The sequence below is a fragment of the Ovis canadensis genome, chromosome 17 (assembly GCF_042477335.2).
Source record: "Ovis canadensis isolate MfBH-ARS-UI-01 breed Bighorn chromosome 17, ARS-UI_OviCan_v2, whole genome shotgun sequence".
NCBI classification, from domain to species: Eukaryota; Metazoa; Chordata; class Mammalia; order Artiodactyla; family Bovidae; genus Ovis; species Ovis canadensis.
The window spans coordinates 50,709,474-50,728,212 of NC_091261.1; the positions used below are offsets into that span (position 1 = coordinate 50,709,474).

Below are 18,739 nucleotides of genomic sequence, written 5' to 3' on the forward strand. Positions count from 1 at the left end.
GTCCCTACGATGGGGGCTACACGGACACGACCCTGAACGGAGATGCTCCTCAGGCAGTGACATGGTATGCATTAGGAGGCCCCTTTAACTGGAAAGAAGTATCGAGTACTGTGTATACAACGCTGCCATGTGCATTTCTAAAAGGGACAAAACTCTGAATTTCACTGTATACCCACAGAGTCTGTCTAGAAGATCTGTAACCGTGAGACTGGTGGTATCTGGAGTAGGACGCTGGTGGTTGAAAGAGAGAAGCAAGCGGGTCCCTCCTCACAGGACACCGTGAGAGCCCCACATGCGAACACCACCCCAGGCGCCAGGGTCAGGGCCACAGAGCAAGGGCTCTGCAGGCCCTGGGCAGGGAGCCTGGGCACTCGCCCTCGCCCGCCGCCTCCTGCCCACGCGGCCCAACCCTCCCTCTGCGCTATCAGCATCTCCACCTGCAGAACGGGGGTGGCAGTGGTCCCCACCTCATGAGCGCTGTTTTGAGGGTTATCTCTGCTTATCACAGAGCCAGGCAGGCTATGAGTGTGTGCAGGTAGGTGCTAAGACTTCGTGCTTTTTCAATATTTCACCATGACTGCACTCTCTCTTGAAAAATTAAAAATAATGAAACAGGAATACAACAGGAACACTGTTTCTTTTAAAACCCATCAAAGAGTCTAGTATTGTCTTAAGACAAATCACCTTAATGACAGTTCGCTCTATAAAGCTTCTGGTAGCTGAAGCCCGAGGCAGTGGGTGAACTTCCATGGGGAAACTATCTTACTGAATTATAAGCAGTCCAATTTGGTTTCAAATGTGTAGTCCGGCCTTGTGTGTGTTCAGTTGCTCAGCTGTTCTCTCTTTTGTGACCCCATGGATTGAAGCCCACCAGGCACCTCTGTCCATGGAATTTTCCAGCCAGGAATACTAGAGTGGGTAGACGTGCGCTCCTCCAAGGGATCTTCCAGACCCAGGGATCAAACCTGTGTCTCCTGGACTGCAGGCAGATTCCTTACCACTGAGCCACCAGGGAAGCTCATAGTCTGGCCTTAGACAATGGCATTTACTGAGCTCCCTTCCCAGCATCCACAGACCACACTTTCCTGCCCCTTTTCACTCCTGCCTCCCCTGAGGACAGGACAAAGGTTCCAGGACAGTAACGCCCCCTCTCATTTATCAAACCCATTTGCAGGTTTCAGTTTGCCACTACGGTTTTGACTGTGTCGAATTGATTTCCACTGTATTACAAACTGTCCTTTTTTACTGCATAATCTCAGAGCCTAGAGATGCTGCTTCCAGAAGTCTGGTTCCTGAAGTCTGAGACACTGAGCCCAGAAGGCCTGAGTTCTGGGTGCAGACAGGGAGGCTGGTGATGAGAGCTGCACAGCACATGAGAAATACCTGCCTAACCTCCTTCCAGAAGGTATCTGAGCTGGCCTTCACAAGTGTCCTTCACAGGTGTCTTGTGTTCTGTTTTACATAGAAGTTAGGAGACTTGAATGAGGTTGGAACCAGTAAGTGGCGAAGATGGAACCCAAACCAGTGTCTCCTGACCCCAAATTGTGCTCCTCCAATGCGGCTGGGTCATTAGCTCCACATCACGAGCCAACAACTCGGGGTCATGTGCTCTGCACCCTAAAACCTCCCTCTGTATTTCCGTCTGAGGGTAAAAATGCACTATGTTCGAAAAATAAAAAACGCTGATGACACAGCGTTAGGACTGAAAAACAGAACACAGGGTTATGTATACAGTACAACCTCGATTATGTAGAAAAATGTGATCAAGCATTTTTTAAAAGGTTCACAAAATCCAGCTATCAGCAGCTCATATCACAAAGGATTAATCTCCCTAACATATAAAGACTAGTCAGAGATCAATAAAGATTTGCAAACCAAAGGAAAGGTGGGCAACGAATTCAGACAGTTTACAGAAAAACAAAAATAATATGGTCTTTAAACATAGGGAAAGACGCTAATTCTCACTCTTGAAAAGAAAAAAGCAAATTAAAAAAAAAAACACACCAAAGGTAAGACACCCCACCCAAGAGAAATGCAGGTGGAGGCGCAAATCCCTGCGACCACAGATGGAGGGTAACTAATCACAGCTCTTAGGGTCCCCAGGGTTTATAACCTTGGACACCCAACCCCACTTCTGGAACTAAACAGACACAACCGTGTGACTGCAGCGTGTTTGATAAAAGCAGAAGACTGGAAACAAGTGGACAGGACATGGATGGGGAAAATTAAACCCCCTGCTCTCCGTCCACCCCCCGGAACACCAGCAGCTGCCGCAGACGGTGGGTGTGTGACCGCAGCCAAATCCACAGGGCAGGCCTGGATCCTGGGACAGGCAGGTCGCCCTCTGCAGGGGAAGGAAGGATACAAACAGGCTTACTTCCACAGAAAAGAAACGTAAAAAGATATAGTTTACGCAAATTGAATTTTTAAAATGTAGGAAGAGGAGGGATAGTTCTGAGCTCTGAAGGCAAAACTCACAAGAATATTTAGTTCTCCCAGGGAAGGAGCGAGGTTGGCTCATCAGGAGTGGGATTTTGCTCCACTGGTTCTGAAAGGGAGTTCCTGACCTTAGGGTCCACTCCCAGCTGTGGACAGGTGTGGGATGAAGCAGACAATTGAGACCAGGAGCTGCCCCCACACCTCCTAAGCTTGGTTTTTAATTATATGGCCAAGATAGTTGATGAGCTGGCCTGGAAATGGCTGGGTGGGGAAGACAAGCCTTGCAAAAGACAGCACCAGAGTGCTGTCCTAGAGAGACCGGCAGTTGGCACCTGAGGCCAGAACGTGCAAGGATGACACAGAAAGGCCCCGAGTGAGGAAGGGCTCGTGGTTCATGCCTACTGCCACGAGTCCTCTGTGACCCCACGACAGCGTGGGGAACCCTGAGCCATACGGCCAAGGGGGCTGGAGAAAGGGCCCCTGCTACTTCTCACCCACCTGCCTGCTCCGGGTGGACACCCAGGACCTTTGCCTACTGTTCCTGGCATCTAAACTACCCTCTCTTCATTCAAAAGCGGTCCATATAAAAAGGAGCCCAGCAGTCTTTAGAACAGCTCTAGTCCTGAGAGCCAAAACCATCCCCTCACTGAGCAAACTCCAGCCTGAAAGTGAAAGTGTTGGCTGCTCAGTCTGTTCAACTCTGTGTGGCCCCATGGACTGCAGCCCGCCAGGTTCCTCTGTCCATGGAGCTCTCCATGCAAGGATACTGGAGTGGGTTGCCATGCCCTCCTCCAGGGGATCTTCTCGATTCAGGGATCAAACCCGTGTCTCCTGCATTGCAGGCAGATTCTTTACAGCCTGAGTCACCGGGGAAGCCCATGATCAATAAAATATGATCCAGACTAAAAAGGGACGAAGTGCAATTACATGCCAGGACGCAGGTGAGTCTTGAAAATATGATGGTAAATGAAAAGAAGATAACCACAAAGCATCGTATGCTGCGTGATGCTGTTTACAGGAAATGTCAGAAATAGGCAGATCTATAGTGACAGCAAATTCATCGCTGATTAGAACCATTTGTAAGGGGACTAGAGGATAACAGCTAACTTTGGTGGGTGGTTTCTTTTAAGGTTAATGAAAATGTTCTGAAGCTGATGTGGTGAGGACTTTACAACTCTGTGGACACAGCAAAAGACTTCAGATGGGTGGGTTGTATGGTACATGAATTATACCTCAATGATATGACTGGAGATATAGTATGTCTTTTTATTTTTCTGAAAATGATTGACTGGAGACCTATCAATACGATTTTAGAGAGCGATACAATTATAATCACTGTGTGAAAGATGTTAGAGCTTTAAGGTGATCAAGTGTTCATAAGGCAGCTAATGTTTGTTGCTGTTATTCATATTTTGTTGTTAGGGTTTTGTTCCCGCTTTGTGTATACTGCACACACAAGCTTTATTGTGTAAAAATTTTCAAAAATGACACATCACAAAATTTTAAGTGAAGAAGAATTTTTCAGTGAATTTTATGCAGGTACTTTCTCTGACTGTCTGAGTGACATATAACTAGTGTCTCAGGAGATGACAGCTCTTCAGAATATAGTTTTGATTCAGATGATGTGAATATTAGACTAACAAAATGACAAGAAACCTTAGTGATTGATTCTGATACTGAAGGTGAACATGAAACTCATGATGCTAGAGAAGACTCTACAGCTGTGTCAGTAAAGACTTTACAGTGTGTAACTACTGAATTTAATAACTCGCAAAGTGTTAGTGAAATAACAGAATTAATTTTGGGCTGTCCAAAATAAAAATCTTTGGCCATAGGCATTAGTTTCTGCAGAAATCCCCTGGTCAGTAATGAGTTAAAAGAAAATGAGATTCTGTTTCCCCCTCCCCACCTCCAAGAATGGGGGGCAGCGGGATGCCATGCACTGCTGGTGAGGAAGGAGACGGGACACCCACTCTGGAGAACACTGAATACAAGTCATAAGTCCTAAAACCTAAACTCCACTCTTCTGTAGGCACTCACCCTACGAAATTAATGCTGACGTGCAGACAGGGCGATGGTGATACATTCACTACAGCACTGATTATAATAGTAAAATTCGTAAAAAAAATAAAATAAAATGAAATGCTCATGAATAGGCTAACAGACACATAAACTGTAGCTTATTCAGAGAATGGAATGCTATACTGAATTCAGAATTAACAAAGTAGAGCTACATGGACTGATATGAATGAATCTCAAAAACATCCAGTTGAATAAAAAAATAAGCTCTGAAATAATATGTACAGTATGATATCCATTTTATAATGTTAAATACATGTAACCCAGTATTATTTATGGATACATCATGGCCAGTAATAGGCTTACAGGTGGCCCTAGTGGTAAAGAATCTGCCTGCCAATGCAGGAGACACAAGAGACGCTGATTCCATCCCCTGGTTGGGAAGATTCCCAAGAGGAGGAAATGGCAACCCACTCCCATATTCTTGCCTGGAAAATTCCATGGACAAAGGAGTCTGGCGGGCTACAGTCCATGGGATCACAAAGAGTCGGACGTGACTGAGCACCATAGCCAGTAAACAGCAGATACGCAGAAGAACAAGAACCATCATGTTCAGATGGCAGTTACCTCTGGAAGGAAGAGGGGGAGGTGGAGCCCCAGGAAGGAGGATAGAGGAAACATCACCTGCTTCCCTAATGGGCTGGTTCTTTTAAAAAAAATTATACATGTGAAGCCAAAGTGGCAAAATGTTAAGATTTAAGACAACTGGGTCACGGTTACACATGTGGTTAATATAGCACAGCCTGTACTTTCTGTATGATTGAAATTTTCATAACAAAATGAAAGTGGAAAAGGGTTTTTTAAATGAGCAAAAAAGAATTTGCAAGAAACTAATAACATTGATTACTTGGATGAGATGGAAAAGAAAAAAAAGAGGTGGGGAGCAACAAGTTTCAGATAGATATTTTTCTTTTGAACCAAGTGAATATACAATCTCTGAAGATATATGGATAAAATGCTTTTTCAGAACATTAAGGAAGGGACTTCCCTGGCAGTCCAGTGGGCTAAGACTCTGTGCTCCTAATGCAGGGGGCCCGGCTTCAACCCCTGGTCAGAGAACTAGAACCCACATGCCGCAACTAAAGAGTTTGTAGGCCACAACTGCAGATTACGTGTGCCACTACTAGGACCCGGGCAGCCAAATAAATGAATGTTTAAATAAACAAGTGAGGAAAGAATGGTGAAAACAGCAACAACAACAAAAAAGTTAAGGAAAAAACTCTTATTCGTATCTTCTAAGAAGCGATTTAACCTATGCAAGATGTTAGGACTGGGAGTCTCCTTATCTCTGCCTCAAGTTTCCCAGTAGAGGTCAATTCTGATGAGAGGACACTTCTGACTGCTTTGTCTGTCCACGGCTCCTCTCAGGGGAGAGGAATCCACTCTGATGGACAATTTTCCTCCCCTCTTTGGCATCCACCCTGACCTGGCCCTCAGCTCCTGGCATCAGGTATACAGGGACTGTCCTGTGGGCAGAGGCCAGGGTGTCCCAGGATACAGGGGACCAGGTGGGAGGGTGGCTCGGACTCTGAGGTCAACAGTCCATGGACTCTGTTGCTACGCACGACAGTTTCCCACTTACTAACCAACTGCTCTCTCTCAATTTTCAAATTCTGTTGGGGAAGGAAAATGGGTCTCCTTCAAATTTCCTACAAGGAACATCTCCAAGGAAAATTCTCTCACATGGAAACTGTCAGAAATTTGAACAAAGATAGCTTGTTCTCTGCATTGTAACAGTCAAAAACTAATAAATGTTAATATCCACTATAGGACACATCCAAAGTGTTTGAGGTTGTCCATTCAGGATACTTAAAGAAGTCATTAAAAACTGCCTTAAAAACATTTTAATGACATGGTGAAAGTGTCATCGTATAACACTGAGATTATACACACATATAATACACATATATAGTTCAGTTGATATAATGCAGCTTATATCCACCTACCAAAAAGGACTGCAAGGAAACAAATAAAATTATTAATAGTAGTAAAAATCTGTATGATAGCACTCTTGGTAAGTTGGGTTTTCATTTTTATATTTGCTTGCATTTCCTAAATGCTTTGTAATAAATTGTATTATTTTGATAATCAGAAAAAATATTTAAGAAAAATATTAAAAATAAGTTTAGTAACAACATAAAGGAAAAAATGGAGGCATTTATACAGAAAAGGAGAAAGCAGCTAGCCTGACATGAATGCAGTCATGCTCTGTTAAATTTTAATATTTCATACACTGGCAATTAAGTGGAATTTTAAAATAGAAAACACTGTATCATTTATATCAGCTCCAAAATGAAATTCTTAGGTATAAATCTAACACAATACCTATAAGATCTATAGGAGGAAAACTACAAAACTCTAAAAAAAAAGAAATCAAAGGAGGGACTTCCCTGGCAGTTCAGTGGTTAAGATGCCACGCTTCCACTGCAAGGGGCAGAGGTTTAGTCCTTGGTCAGGGAACTAAGATCCCACCTGACTTGTGGTACATAAACAGGGAAAGAAGGAGGGAGGGATGGAGGGAAGAAGGAAGAAATTAACAAGGAAGCCAAGAAATCAAGAAAGAAATCAAAGGAGAACTAAATAGACAGAGTTGTGCATAGACAGAGAGGGTTTATTCTCCTAAATAAATAGAAGACTCAGGATGTCAGTTCTTCCCAAGCTGATCTATAGATTCAATGAAATTTCAATCAAAATCCCAACGAGTTGTTTTCTAGACATCAACAAACTGATTCTGAAGTTTACACGGAGAGGCAGAGGACCCGGAACAGCCAACATGATGTTGAAGGAGAAGACAAACGTCAGAGGAGTGGCACTACCTGACCTGAAGTCTTACTACAGTCACAGGCAACAGGACAGTGTGGTCCGGGTGAAAGAGCAGACAGGTTGATAAAGGAGAGTAGAGGACACAGACTCAGAGCTGCACACGCTCAACTGACCTTTGACAAAGTAACAAAGACAACACAACGGAGACCAGGCAGTCTCTCCACAAATGGGGCCAAACAAGCGGACATCTGTACACCAAAGAGAGAATCTCAACACAGCCCTTAACCCTTTGCAAAATTTTAACTCAAAATAGATCTGACTCAAAATGCAAAATTATAAAAATCCTAGAAGGAAACACAGGAGAAAATCTAGGTGGTCCTGAGCACGGAGATGACAGCACAAAGGCACAAGCATGAAAGGAACAGGTGATAAGCTGACCTCATTAAGTTTAAAAGCTCTGGCCCATGAGAGAAAACAAGAGAAGACGACAAGCCTCAGACTGCGAGAAAATATTTGCAAACAACAACACTGATAAAGGACTGGGATCCATAATATACCTCAAACTCATAAAACTCAAAGTAAGAAAACAAACAACCCAATTTAAAAATTGGCAAAAGACCTGAATAGACAGAGAAGAAAAGACAGAAGCACATGAAAAGCATGCGCCACATCGTATGCCGTTAGAGAAATACACACTGAAACAACGAGAGAGCACCACATACCTATCAGAACGGCCGAGAGCCAGAACGCCGAAAAACAGCAAATGCTAAGAGGATGTGGAGCAACAGGAACTGCCCCTCACTGCTGGTGGGAGTGCAAAATGGCACAGCCAGTCCAGAAGCTGGTGGTTTCTTACAACAAAACAAACTCTTACCTTACAACCCAGGAAGCACACGCCTTGATATTTACCCAAAGGAATAAGACATACCCACATAAAAACCCGCACGTGGATGTTTACAGCAGCTTTAGTCATCCCACTGTCAAAATGTGGAAGCAACCAACACATCCTTCAGTAGGTGGATGGATATACAAACTTTGACTATCCAGACAGTGGAACATTTTTCAGCACTGAAAAGAAACGAGCTATCAAGCCATGAAAAGACATGGAGGAACCGGAAATGCAAATTACGAAGTGAAAGAAGCCGATCTGAAAAAGCGATGTACTGTTATGATTCCAACCAAAGGACACTCTAGAAAAGGTGAGACTACAGGACAGTGAGAAGCTCAGTGGCTGCCAGAGTTGGGGGTGGGTGATGGGTGACAGGAATAGGCAGAGCACAGAGGACTGTCAGGGCAGTGAGGCTGCTCTGTATGAAACTATACTGATGGGTTGTTATAGTTGTTGTTTAATCACTAAATTGTGTCTGACTCTTTGCAACCCCATAGACTATGGCCCAACAGGTTCCTCTGTCCCAGGCAAGAATGCTGGAGCGGGTAGCCATTTCCTTCTCCAGGGGATCTTCCCGACCCTGGGATCAAACCCACATCTCCTGTGTTGGCAGGCGGATTCTTTACCACTGAGCCACCAGGGAAGCATATGGATGGGTACACGTCCTTATACGTTTGTCCAAACCCACAGAACGAACACCGCCAAGAGTGAACCTCAAATGTAAAGCACAGTTTGGGGTGAGGATGATATGTCAATTGCAGGATTCTCAGCTGAAACACACATACCACCCTGGTGTCAGATGCTGAAAGAAGGGGAGGTGTGAGGGTGGAGCAGGGAGAGACAGGGGCTCTGTCCTTCAGGCTTAATTTTTCAATGAACCTAAAACTGCTCTGAAATACAGTCCATCTTAGAAAAAAAAAATCAATGTTCAAGGGGACTTCGAAATGTAGGTACTTTGAGTAATAAGGACTGGTTTTAAACTTTGCTATAGGATTGTTCTCTGAGGATCATTTAGCCTGCTAGAGAATCTCCTGTGACAATGAGAACCAAGGACATGTTATTTGAGTGTTAGATGCAGCCATTGAAGGTCTCTGTCCCTGCTCAGCAGAAGTGCAGGCCACCTCCCCTGGGGCCTGTCCGTGCTCGGCAGTACCCCCTAGTCCTCCACCAGCTGTCGTAAAAGCAGTTGACACTGAGGCAGTAGTCACTGCCTGGAGAGAACAACGGTTAGATACAAAGAAGAGAGGCTCCAACAGCAGGAATGTTTGTTATCAAGGAAAGGCCAGTGGGTAAGACTCTGGGGGACGGGCAGCCCCCGCCTCCCGCCCACACCATGTGCGCAGCTGCAGCCTGGACCGCAAGCACACCTGCGCCCATTCATCGCCCCACGGAGGACCGCACGCCATCTGCATCCCTCGGGCACAGGGTTTAGGGAGCACACCACGCATGTTCCTGCCTTGGGATCTCGGTACTCACTCCTCCCACTGCCGAGAACATGCTTCCTCAAATACCCACACAGCTTGCTCTCCAGATAGAAAAAAACTACCGCTGAGATCATTCTGACTCCCGTAGTTGCCAAGGGATGTCCTCACATCTGACATTTCTGGGTCCCACTGGTCCCTGACAATCAGGATGCTGGAGCTGGAGGGGACCCAGACACCCCATCCGGTGGCTGCAAACCTGACTCATCACCAGAACCACCCCAGAAAAATCTCTGTGTTTATTTTTAGTAAACAAAGCTTCCCTAGCTCCACTTCCAGGACTTTGATCCAGTGGCTCTGAAGTGAGGCTCAGGAGCCTGCATTTTTAAAAACATATCTTTGGGGAAATCATTCACCTGACCCTTCACTTTAATTTCTTTTAGAAGAAAGAGAAAACAGAAACACAGAGAGAGGAGGCGACGATCCCGAAGACACAGTGGGTTTCAGGGGAGATAAGCCCTGAGATTGTGAGATCAAGGCAGAGAAGATCCCACTTCACGGGCGCTTGCCTTAAATCGGTGCCACAGTCTACGCTCTCACGTCAGGGGTGAGATTTAAAAAATAAAAGAAAAAAATCACTAAGTGGAGAAACTAGCTCAGCTCTACCAAGGTTTTGGTTTTTTAATTTTTTTCTTTTGTTTACCTTTGGGGAGGGTGAGAAATGAAAGTGAAAAAGAATGTTACACATAGTGAGGGGGGGAAAAAAAGACAGCGTTCTAATTCACATCTGTTCTGTAAAGACCTGAGAGTAGTGGGCTGTTTTGGGGTTTTTGTTTTTTTTTTTTTTTTTTTTTGACATTACATTTTTATTTTTTTTTAATTTTAGTTTTTTATTTTTTAAATTTTAAAATCTTTAATTCTTACATGCATTCCCAAACATGAACCCCCCTCCCACCTCCCTCCCCATAACAACTTTCTGGGTCATCCCCATGCACCAGCCCCAAGCGTGCTGCATCCTGCGTCAGACATAGACTGGCGATTCAATTCACATGATAGTATACATGTTAGAAAGCCTTTCTAAACTAAGAAAGATGAGAGATTAAGAGGAGGAGCAAACCCTGCAAGATGTAAAAGTCTGACTGACGGATGAACACCTGATATGCAACATCCCACATACACTTGGGATCCCATAAAGGTGGGGGAGGGCTGCCAGGAATCCCGCCGGCTAGGTTCCCTTGGTGAGTGTTGGTTGGGAGTCTAATTACAGTATCAGGCGGGTCACGGGTTATGGCTCTCACGGACTCCCGCCAGGGCTTGCTTCCCCTTGTTCAGAGGTTATTCAGCTTCTGCTACTGTAATAATGAAAGGATGAGGCTGAGCCATGGCTTGACTCACAAAGGAGTCACAGGAGACCCAGGAGTCGTGGCCACTTCATCCTCTCCAGTCCATCTGGCCGAGCAGAGCTTGCGGGAGGCAGTGGGGACGTTGGCGGGGAGTACCCTTCATCGGGCACCCAGCACCTGGCCTGGGGGCCCCAGAGCCAAAGTGCTTTGCCTTCTGCCTGGAGCACTCTCAACCTACTCCCCTACAGTGACTAACAACAGGGCTTTACCCTGCTTGTCCTCAAAATAAGACCCAGATCGAGTGTAAGTCAGTTAGCTGGCAGCGTGGAAGCAGCAGCCCCTGTTCCGAGGCTGTCCTGACTCACCCCCAAGAGATGGGGATCAGAGAAAAGATGGGACGTTCCCTGAACCTAGGGCAACACGCCTCTGCCCAGCACCACGTTACCACTGCACTCCTTCCACCGTTCACTTGTCCTCAGATTACATCCCCAAATCCCAACCATCAACGGGTGGAAATAAACTCTCTTCTTAACGAGCCAAAGAGAACTCCTCGTGGCACAGGAAGTCAGCTGAAAGGGCAGGGGAGCAGGGCGCTCGCAGCGGTGACGCCCAGGGCGTCGGGAAGAGGAGCCCTGGGTCTGCAGCCTCCCCGTGGGGCTGGTCACCAGCACGGGGCCGTCAGCTGACCGGGGTGGGGTCACGCCTGCACACGAACTCAACCTGTCCAGCAGCTCATTTCCCAAGCAGGAAGTGTCACAGTGTTTCTCAGTGCAGAGCGTGATACAAACACTCCCCGCCTCAGCCCACCCTGCCTTAGACTCCCCTTTAGAAGCCTTTTACTAAAACCTTCAGGAACTCTAACCACTCTAAACATAGACCGTTGTATGGTTGTGGTCAGCTCATCTCCGTAAAGCATGCACTGGGGAAGAAACACCCCGGTGTATGTACTTGTTTCTCCATAAGCATCTTCCACAAGCAAGCGAAGGCTCTATCTTTCTTAATAAAATAGGTTCATCTGAGACATATCAGAGATCTACAGTCACTCCTCTCCCTCCCTCCTGGTGGTTCTAAAGCAGCCACAGTGGATCTCCTCTAAACCCAGATGTCAAGATGTGAAACTTCAAGCACCGTTGACTCTGAAGGGCTGTTTCAGTTCCTCTCCACGTGTGGGGCATGTTTTTGTGTTTTTTTAAAAAAAACTTTTAATTTTGAATTGTATAGCTGACTAACAATTTTGTGATAGTTTCAGGTGGACCAGCAAGGGACTCAGCCATATATAAACATGTATCCATTCTCCCCGGAACTCCCCTTCCATCCAGGCTGCCACATAACATTGAGGAGAGTTCCCTGTGCTATACCATAGGTCCTTACTGGTTATCCATTCGGGGGCACACTTTTTAAGGCAAGGCTGCATCAAATTTCCTCATGCCATCAGAAAAACAGCAATTTATAAGATTTACAAGATAAGCTAGGCAAGTCCTCCCAGATTCTGCATATAAACAGCCCTATGGATGGATTTAATTTGCTGGGAAAGTTTGAAAAGTCAAGTTACTAGCATCTTTAAGACAGCAGATTGGAAGCCAACTGCAGTTGAAGCCCCACATCGCAGTTCACAGTTCCTAGATTTGAACTGAGTTTCAGCAAGGAATGTTTTATTGGCAAACCACTTAAGATGCCTCATCAAACTCTACAGGTCTGTGCTGACTCTGGAATTTTGTGAAATATATTGAAAACCAATTTCTGACATTCTAGAGGTTAAAGAGAGGAGAAGCAAAGGTCTAGGTGGGACGACTTCTATCCTGAAATCTCTCATTCCACAAGAACCACAGTGGGAAGATCCAGTGCTTCTTTCTGCAACATTGTGCCAGGTTTACATGGTGCCACTGTTAGGTACCTGGAGCCTTTCCACTGCATTTATGGAATCTGACTCTTCGCCTTTGACTAAGTGGAAAATCATGAGCAATGAAAAAAAAAGAAAGAAAACTACTTATCAGTGTACTCAGCTAAGACAACCACTTGAAACTGTTGATCTAAGATACCCAAGAGCAAAGCGGGCCCTGGGAGTCACACCTGGCTGGCTGCCACCTGACCTGGCCACACAGGTACCTCGTGAGCACTTGGAGCCAGATCCTTGGGGCATAAGCTCCCATCAATAATTCACTCCACCCCAAGACCGGCCTGACTTCTAGAGAAATTCAGGAAAAAAAAGCACCATCCTGCAAACAACGGCCACCTTTTCAAGACTAAAAAAGGGGGAAGAGAAAGTGGAAATGGGGCCAAGACAATTGGTGTGACCAGAGATGAATTCCAACTAAATGACACACATCATCACCGTACAGAATCTAAAACCATCTCGGCACCTAAGAGGTAAGTCTAAAGGAAGTTAAAATAAGGAAAGGAGACAATGCACGTGAAAAGGTCTCATTAAGTTTCAAGTGTCATTTTAAAAAGTAATGATTAAAATCCTACTGAAAAAGAGCAAATTCACCGAGAGGGAGAAGCAGAAGCTCGTATGGAAAACTTCTTAAGAAGTTCAGCAAGAATTGGTGACGCCCTGAGTGTCATCTTCTCATGTGGGTGCCACCCTTGGTGCTCCACATACCTACTCAGGGAATCAAGAATTGTCTGAATAACAAAAATAGGAATTCAGAATGTCCCAAAGCTATCCTGTAGAATCTTAGAGGAGAGAATTTCAAAAGCAATCTGAACCAGCTACACATCTGAACAGTTGAGAATGAGATGCAAAAAAGCAGGGGACCAGCCAGGGTTAACACGGCCTCTGGGCAGCAGAGCTGGCATCAGGATCGGGTTTGGATCCACACCCAAGATGACCAAGTGTGGATCTACCATACTCTGCTGTCACTCAGCCATCCTTTCCACATAGGAGACACCACAGATGGTGTAACAGTGAGATTCTTCTCTGAACAGTCACATCCCTATACTGAGTAGACAGCACGGGGTTTCCAACTATGGACACTTATCCTGCAGTGAACTCTGTACCATTTTATTGTTTCCACTGAAGAAATACCATGATTTTTACATGACAAAAAACATATCCTGATTATTAGTCAAGAACCAAGAACTATATTTATGGGGTAAACAGTTGATGAGCCATGTTAATGCTGAGAAAAAATCTATAAGGAAAAAAGTAACAATACTTAAGTGGATTTAGAAAATTACTTTTACACTAATCATGAGAACTGGAGCTTACCTTTTTCTGGCCTTACTGAATACTTTGGAATGAAATGCAATTTCCAAGGTATTTTTCTGTTTCACTGATACGCACTAAAATTCCTTAATGTTTCAACTAAGAGTTATTACTAATTAGTGAATTCTTCCAAAATGAATGAAACAATTAAGTAGCAATTAAACAGTAATTATAATACATATTCCTTTGATGGGCTGCATTACAAACACTGGTTCATCCTAACATCTTCCTTCCCATGGAAAGGATTTTCCAGAAGGGGAAGCCTGGACTCTCCCTCACCACCCCACCTCCAACCAGAAACACCACCAGCCAGACTGAGAAGTGAGGCACCCAGGCCCTGTCTGACAATATGCTGGTCCTTTGGGGCTGTGCCTGCTTTTCTCAGGGAGCCCTGAGATTGCACTGTTCAAGCTTCCCCCCCGGTACAGGCAGCACCCACTGCTTCCTGGTGCCTCCAATAGGAGCAAAGGGAGGTTCAGGACCACATGGGCAGCAGGCCCCAAACAGCTGCTAGAAAACACCCATCTTGTATCTTTTCTGTAAAGGACAGGGCTTGTCTGCACACCCACCAACCACCTGTGCCTGTCTGCAAACCCAAGTTTCAGATCACCATGATTTACCTCCCCGGTGCCCAGTGAGAATTTCTCTGAGACTCTGAGACAGAACAGAAGTTTCAAACCTGTTGCTGAGTTCCGAGGCATCAGGGCTCCTGCCGACTCTGGCATGCTTCTGAGTCCTTGTGCAGAAAAGCATCCTGTGCGGCCGCCCATCACTCACACCCCCGGCTGTGTCCCGCCAGCCCCCCGCCTGGGCTGTGGTCCTGGCCGAACAACCGCACATCTCCCGGCGGGTCAGCCCTCTTCCAGGTGGTTTTGACTGTCCTCATGGACTTGGAAGGACCTATGGCTGGAGGGGTTTCCGCAGTGATCGGCTGTCCCTATGATACCCGCACTCCCTGTACAGAGGAGGTAGGTGACACAAGCTTCTTGGCAGCAACCCTCCAATTTCCTCTTTCAGAAGTTTAAGAAAAAAAAAAAGGAACATTCACTTGTTACGTAAACGAAGCCCCTTGATTTAGGAAGTCAGATGCCTGCCTCACTCTGTAAAGCAGGCTCTCAGCAAAGCCATTAGAATTAGAATCCAATAAGTCCAAGCCCCACTTCTTACTTTTGTTCCTGGGTTTGTGCTCCGGTTACAAAAGACAAGACTCTCAACAGGCTGAGTGGCTCGGACTGACTCACTCCATAGTGGCCCGGCCGGAGATTATGAAGTAGCCAATTAATTGATCACAAGATCTCCGCACACGGCTCACATGGCTGTGGGTGAAACCCGGTGACTCGCCTGCAGCTGCAAGGTTGTCCTGACATTGGCCACCACCCTCTTAATGGCTCTCCTGTGAGCAAGTGTCAGCTGACAGGTCTTACTCTGCAACCTTGAAAATCCTGCCCAGAGCAAGTGAGAGACGGCGGCCCTCAGCAAACCCACCGCAGGGCTTGACGCACAGGGGCAGAAGTGGGGTGAGGGAAGGGATACATCCTGGCTTTAATACCAATGTTGAATTTATTTATGAAAGAAAAATAATAATGACCGAGAAGCCATAAACCTCTAAAGCTCTTGCACTGGATTCTTAATTCCTAAGTGCATCCAAACTGAGAGAGCCCTGAACCAGTAGAATATAAGAAAAAAGGCAGTTCAGTTTCTACTTATGACATGAATGTACTTCATTTGTAAAATGAGAATAATATGGTATTATATACCAATATGATATAGCTGCTGCTGCTAAGTCACTTCAGTTGTGTCCGACTCTGTGCAACCCCATAGACGGCAGCCCACCAGGCTCTCCCGTCCGTGGGATTCTCCAGGCAAGAACACTGGAGTGGGTTGCCATTTCCCTCTCCAATGCATGAAAGTGAAAAGTGAAAGTGAAGTCGCTCAGTCATGTCCGAGCCTCAGCGACCCCTTGGACTGCAGCCTTCCAGGCTCCTCCATCCATGGGATTTCATGATATATGTTAATATACCACATACTTCAACATTTCATGATACATATTTTATATTTCAGTTTATATTTTATGTGATATATCTTACATGGTATATATACTTTACTTATATTTTGTATTTTATGACATATATTGATATATCGCATTATTTCTATGATTTTATGAAACATTTTATATTTTTGTTTTATGATACATACTTATATAAAATATAAGTATGCATAAAATGCATTGATAAATGACATATTTCCATATTTTACATTTTTATGTCTAATGATATATATGCTATTTTATGTGATGCAAATTTATATTTTGTATGATGTACATTGATATATCATACATATCAATATTTTTTGACAGTACTATGAATTAATGGATGCGATTTTTCTTTTAGAACAAATAAAAAGCATTGGTCGCTAAAACTGGACTGTCCCAATTCATTTTCCTCTTGTCATCCTAAAATCAGGGTGATGAAAATACTAAAAGTTCTCAAATCTGATGAACCCTTGGCTGGGTCTTTAATTTGATTAAATAAAATTCATACTTCATGGCGAGACAAGAAAAACTTAAAAATGCTCCTCTGCCTGTGTTGGCCTCCCCACTCACCTTCAGAGCATGGTGATCTGTACCGACAAGACCTCCTCAGGAGATGACATTCCCTCCTAATCCCATGAGGGGTCTGGATGACCCTCAACTAACTCTGCATGTGTGGATCTGGATTGTGCAAACTATCAACACATCATCTGACATTCAACCATTTGTCTCAAAAACACATCTAACTGTGCCTTGACCACTGACAGGATGATGATGCTAGAGCTTTCTGAAAGACCATATCCCAGGTTATAATCCTCAGGTTGGCTCGAACAAAATTTTCCATTTCTTTCTTAGATCAACTATTGATTAATTTTTCATCTACAGGCTTCAGAGGGCTTTAAGTGTCTCGACATATGGCAGCCACGTGTATTCCACTCTGCAGTGTGACAAGGTCTAACACTGCAAGGCAGAGACCTCAGTTAACTTAAGACTTTACTGTGTATGTGACTTTAAAGTTCCTTTGCAACAAACCCACAGAAGATGTTAACCACACCCTCCTCTGAGAGAGAGAGAGACTGTAATGCACCTATGATGGCAACCACCTCCTCTGTGACACAGGCTCAAATCCCAAGACAGGGCCAGGTTAGGAGAAAGCAAATCCACTTCTCCAGAAAGGCAAACACATTCTGAGCTCAAGGCTCAAGTTCATGGCCTCAGTGAGATCAGGGGTTCTTTGTTTTTCTTCTCAACCATCTGGAAAATCACTGTTTCTTCATCACAAGAGGACCAGGGAGCACCCGTGTAGCATCAACCTGTCCCAGTGAGCAGAGGCAGAAGGAATCCCCTTTTACCACCGTGCCCACCTGAGATGTGGGCAAGGCCCTAGGTCAATGCCGTCAACTCACCTGGGGCTTGGCTCACCTTGTCTAGAATCACAGTGGAAATGAAAGCATCATCCTACGCTGATGGGGTGGAGCCTTGAAAAAGACCAAGTAACTAGATTTTACAAAACATGTATAGCAAACACTGCAGGGAACACAACCCACTTTTTATGTATTAAAAAACACATTTCACTTTTAAAACTTCAGTCTCTGAAAGATATTTATCTAGGCCCTGAGGAAAGGACACAAACCCTTTGTAACTATGTATTCTGTATATATACCTTCCCAGCAGATAGCTGCAAAGCTGCTCAATCATTCCAACATTTTACATCTTCCCAAGGCTTCAAACACTGTTAAAACAATGCGTATGTATCCACAATCCAAAGGATGATGGGAACATTTTTAAACGACAAGAATAGTAAGAGAAGAAAATGACAACATGGTTATGAAGGATGAAACAAGGAGGAACTGCACTGGGAAAGAATTCCCTCCAACAGAAACTCTAACCTCTCACTCAGCCTGTAACTAACATGCAAGGATGAGGAAGAGGAGCAACTAAGACAGGCCCTTGTAGGGTTTCTATCAAGACTTGAGCTGTGTCTTCAAGAGTCAGTGCTTCTCCCTAAATTTGGTCAGCACAGTTTTTAGCCTCCACTTCCCTGGCAGGGTGGTGCTCACACTTTACAGGCTCACATACACCCAGGGCTAGGCCAACCATCCCTGCCTCCGCAACCCGATTTCTGATTCAGCGGTTCTGATTCTGGGCTAAAAACTGGGAATGTGATTCTCACAAGTTCCAAGGACACAGCCACTCCTGGCCTGGGAACCACCCGGTGGAGAACCACTTCCCCAGTGAGAATCCCAGTCTCCCCATGAAGATGTTCTGGGCCTGAATTCTGCATGATTTTCTAAAAACACCCTTTTAACACTAACACGTAACTTCTTTCCAATAGAGAAGTATACGCATCTCACGATCCTAACCAGAAATTCTGAAGATAAAAGACTGGGTCTGGATGTTCACTTTGTGCAGATCTTACATATGACCTTTTCATTGTCTCAGTATCACTGAATATTTACGCTAAAACTAGGACACGAGGGACTCCCCCTGCTGGTCCAGTGGCTAAGACTCCAAGCTGCCAGTAGTGAGTTGTCCCAATTGATTGTTCACTTCACTTACATTAGAACT

General features: G+C 44.9%; 1 protein-coding gene across 4 annotated transcripts in view; it reads right to left on the minus strand.

The window, feature by feature from the left end:
- FNIP2 (folliculin interacting protein 2) overlaps nt 1-18,739 on the minus strand; it is a 127,946-nt gene that overhangs the window by 76,175 nt on the left and 33,032 nt on the right. For 2 of the 4 annotated variants that reach the window (XM_069557290.1, XM_069557288.1), the window contains exon 1: nt 14,822-15,396. The exons of the other annotated variants lie outside the window; for them this stretch is intronic. In XM_069557290.1, the coding sequence (XP_069413391.1) occupies nt 14,822-14,982 (161 nt within the window). In that variant the 5' untranslated portion in view covers nt 14,983-15,396. Of the gene's footprint in view, nt 1-14,821; nt 15,397-18,739 lie in introns of those variants that run through there. 4 annotated transcript variants of the gene reach the window in all.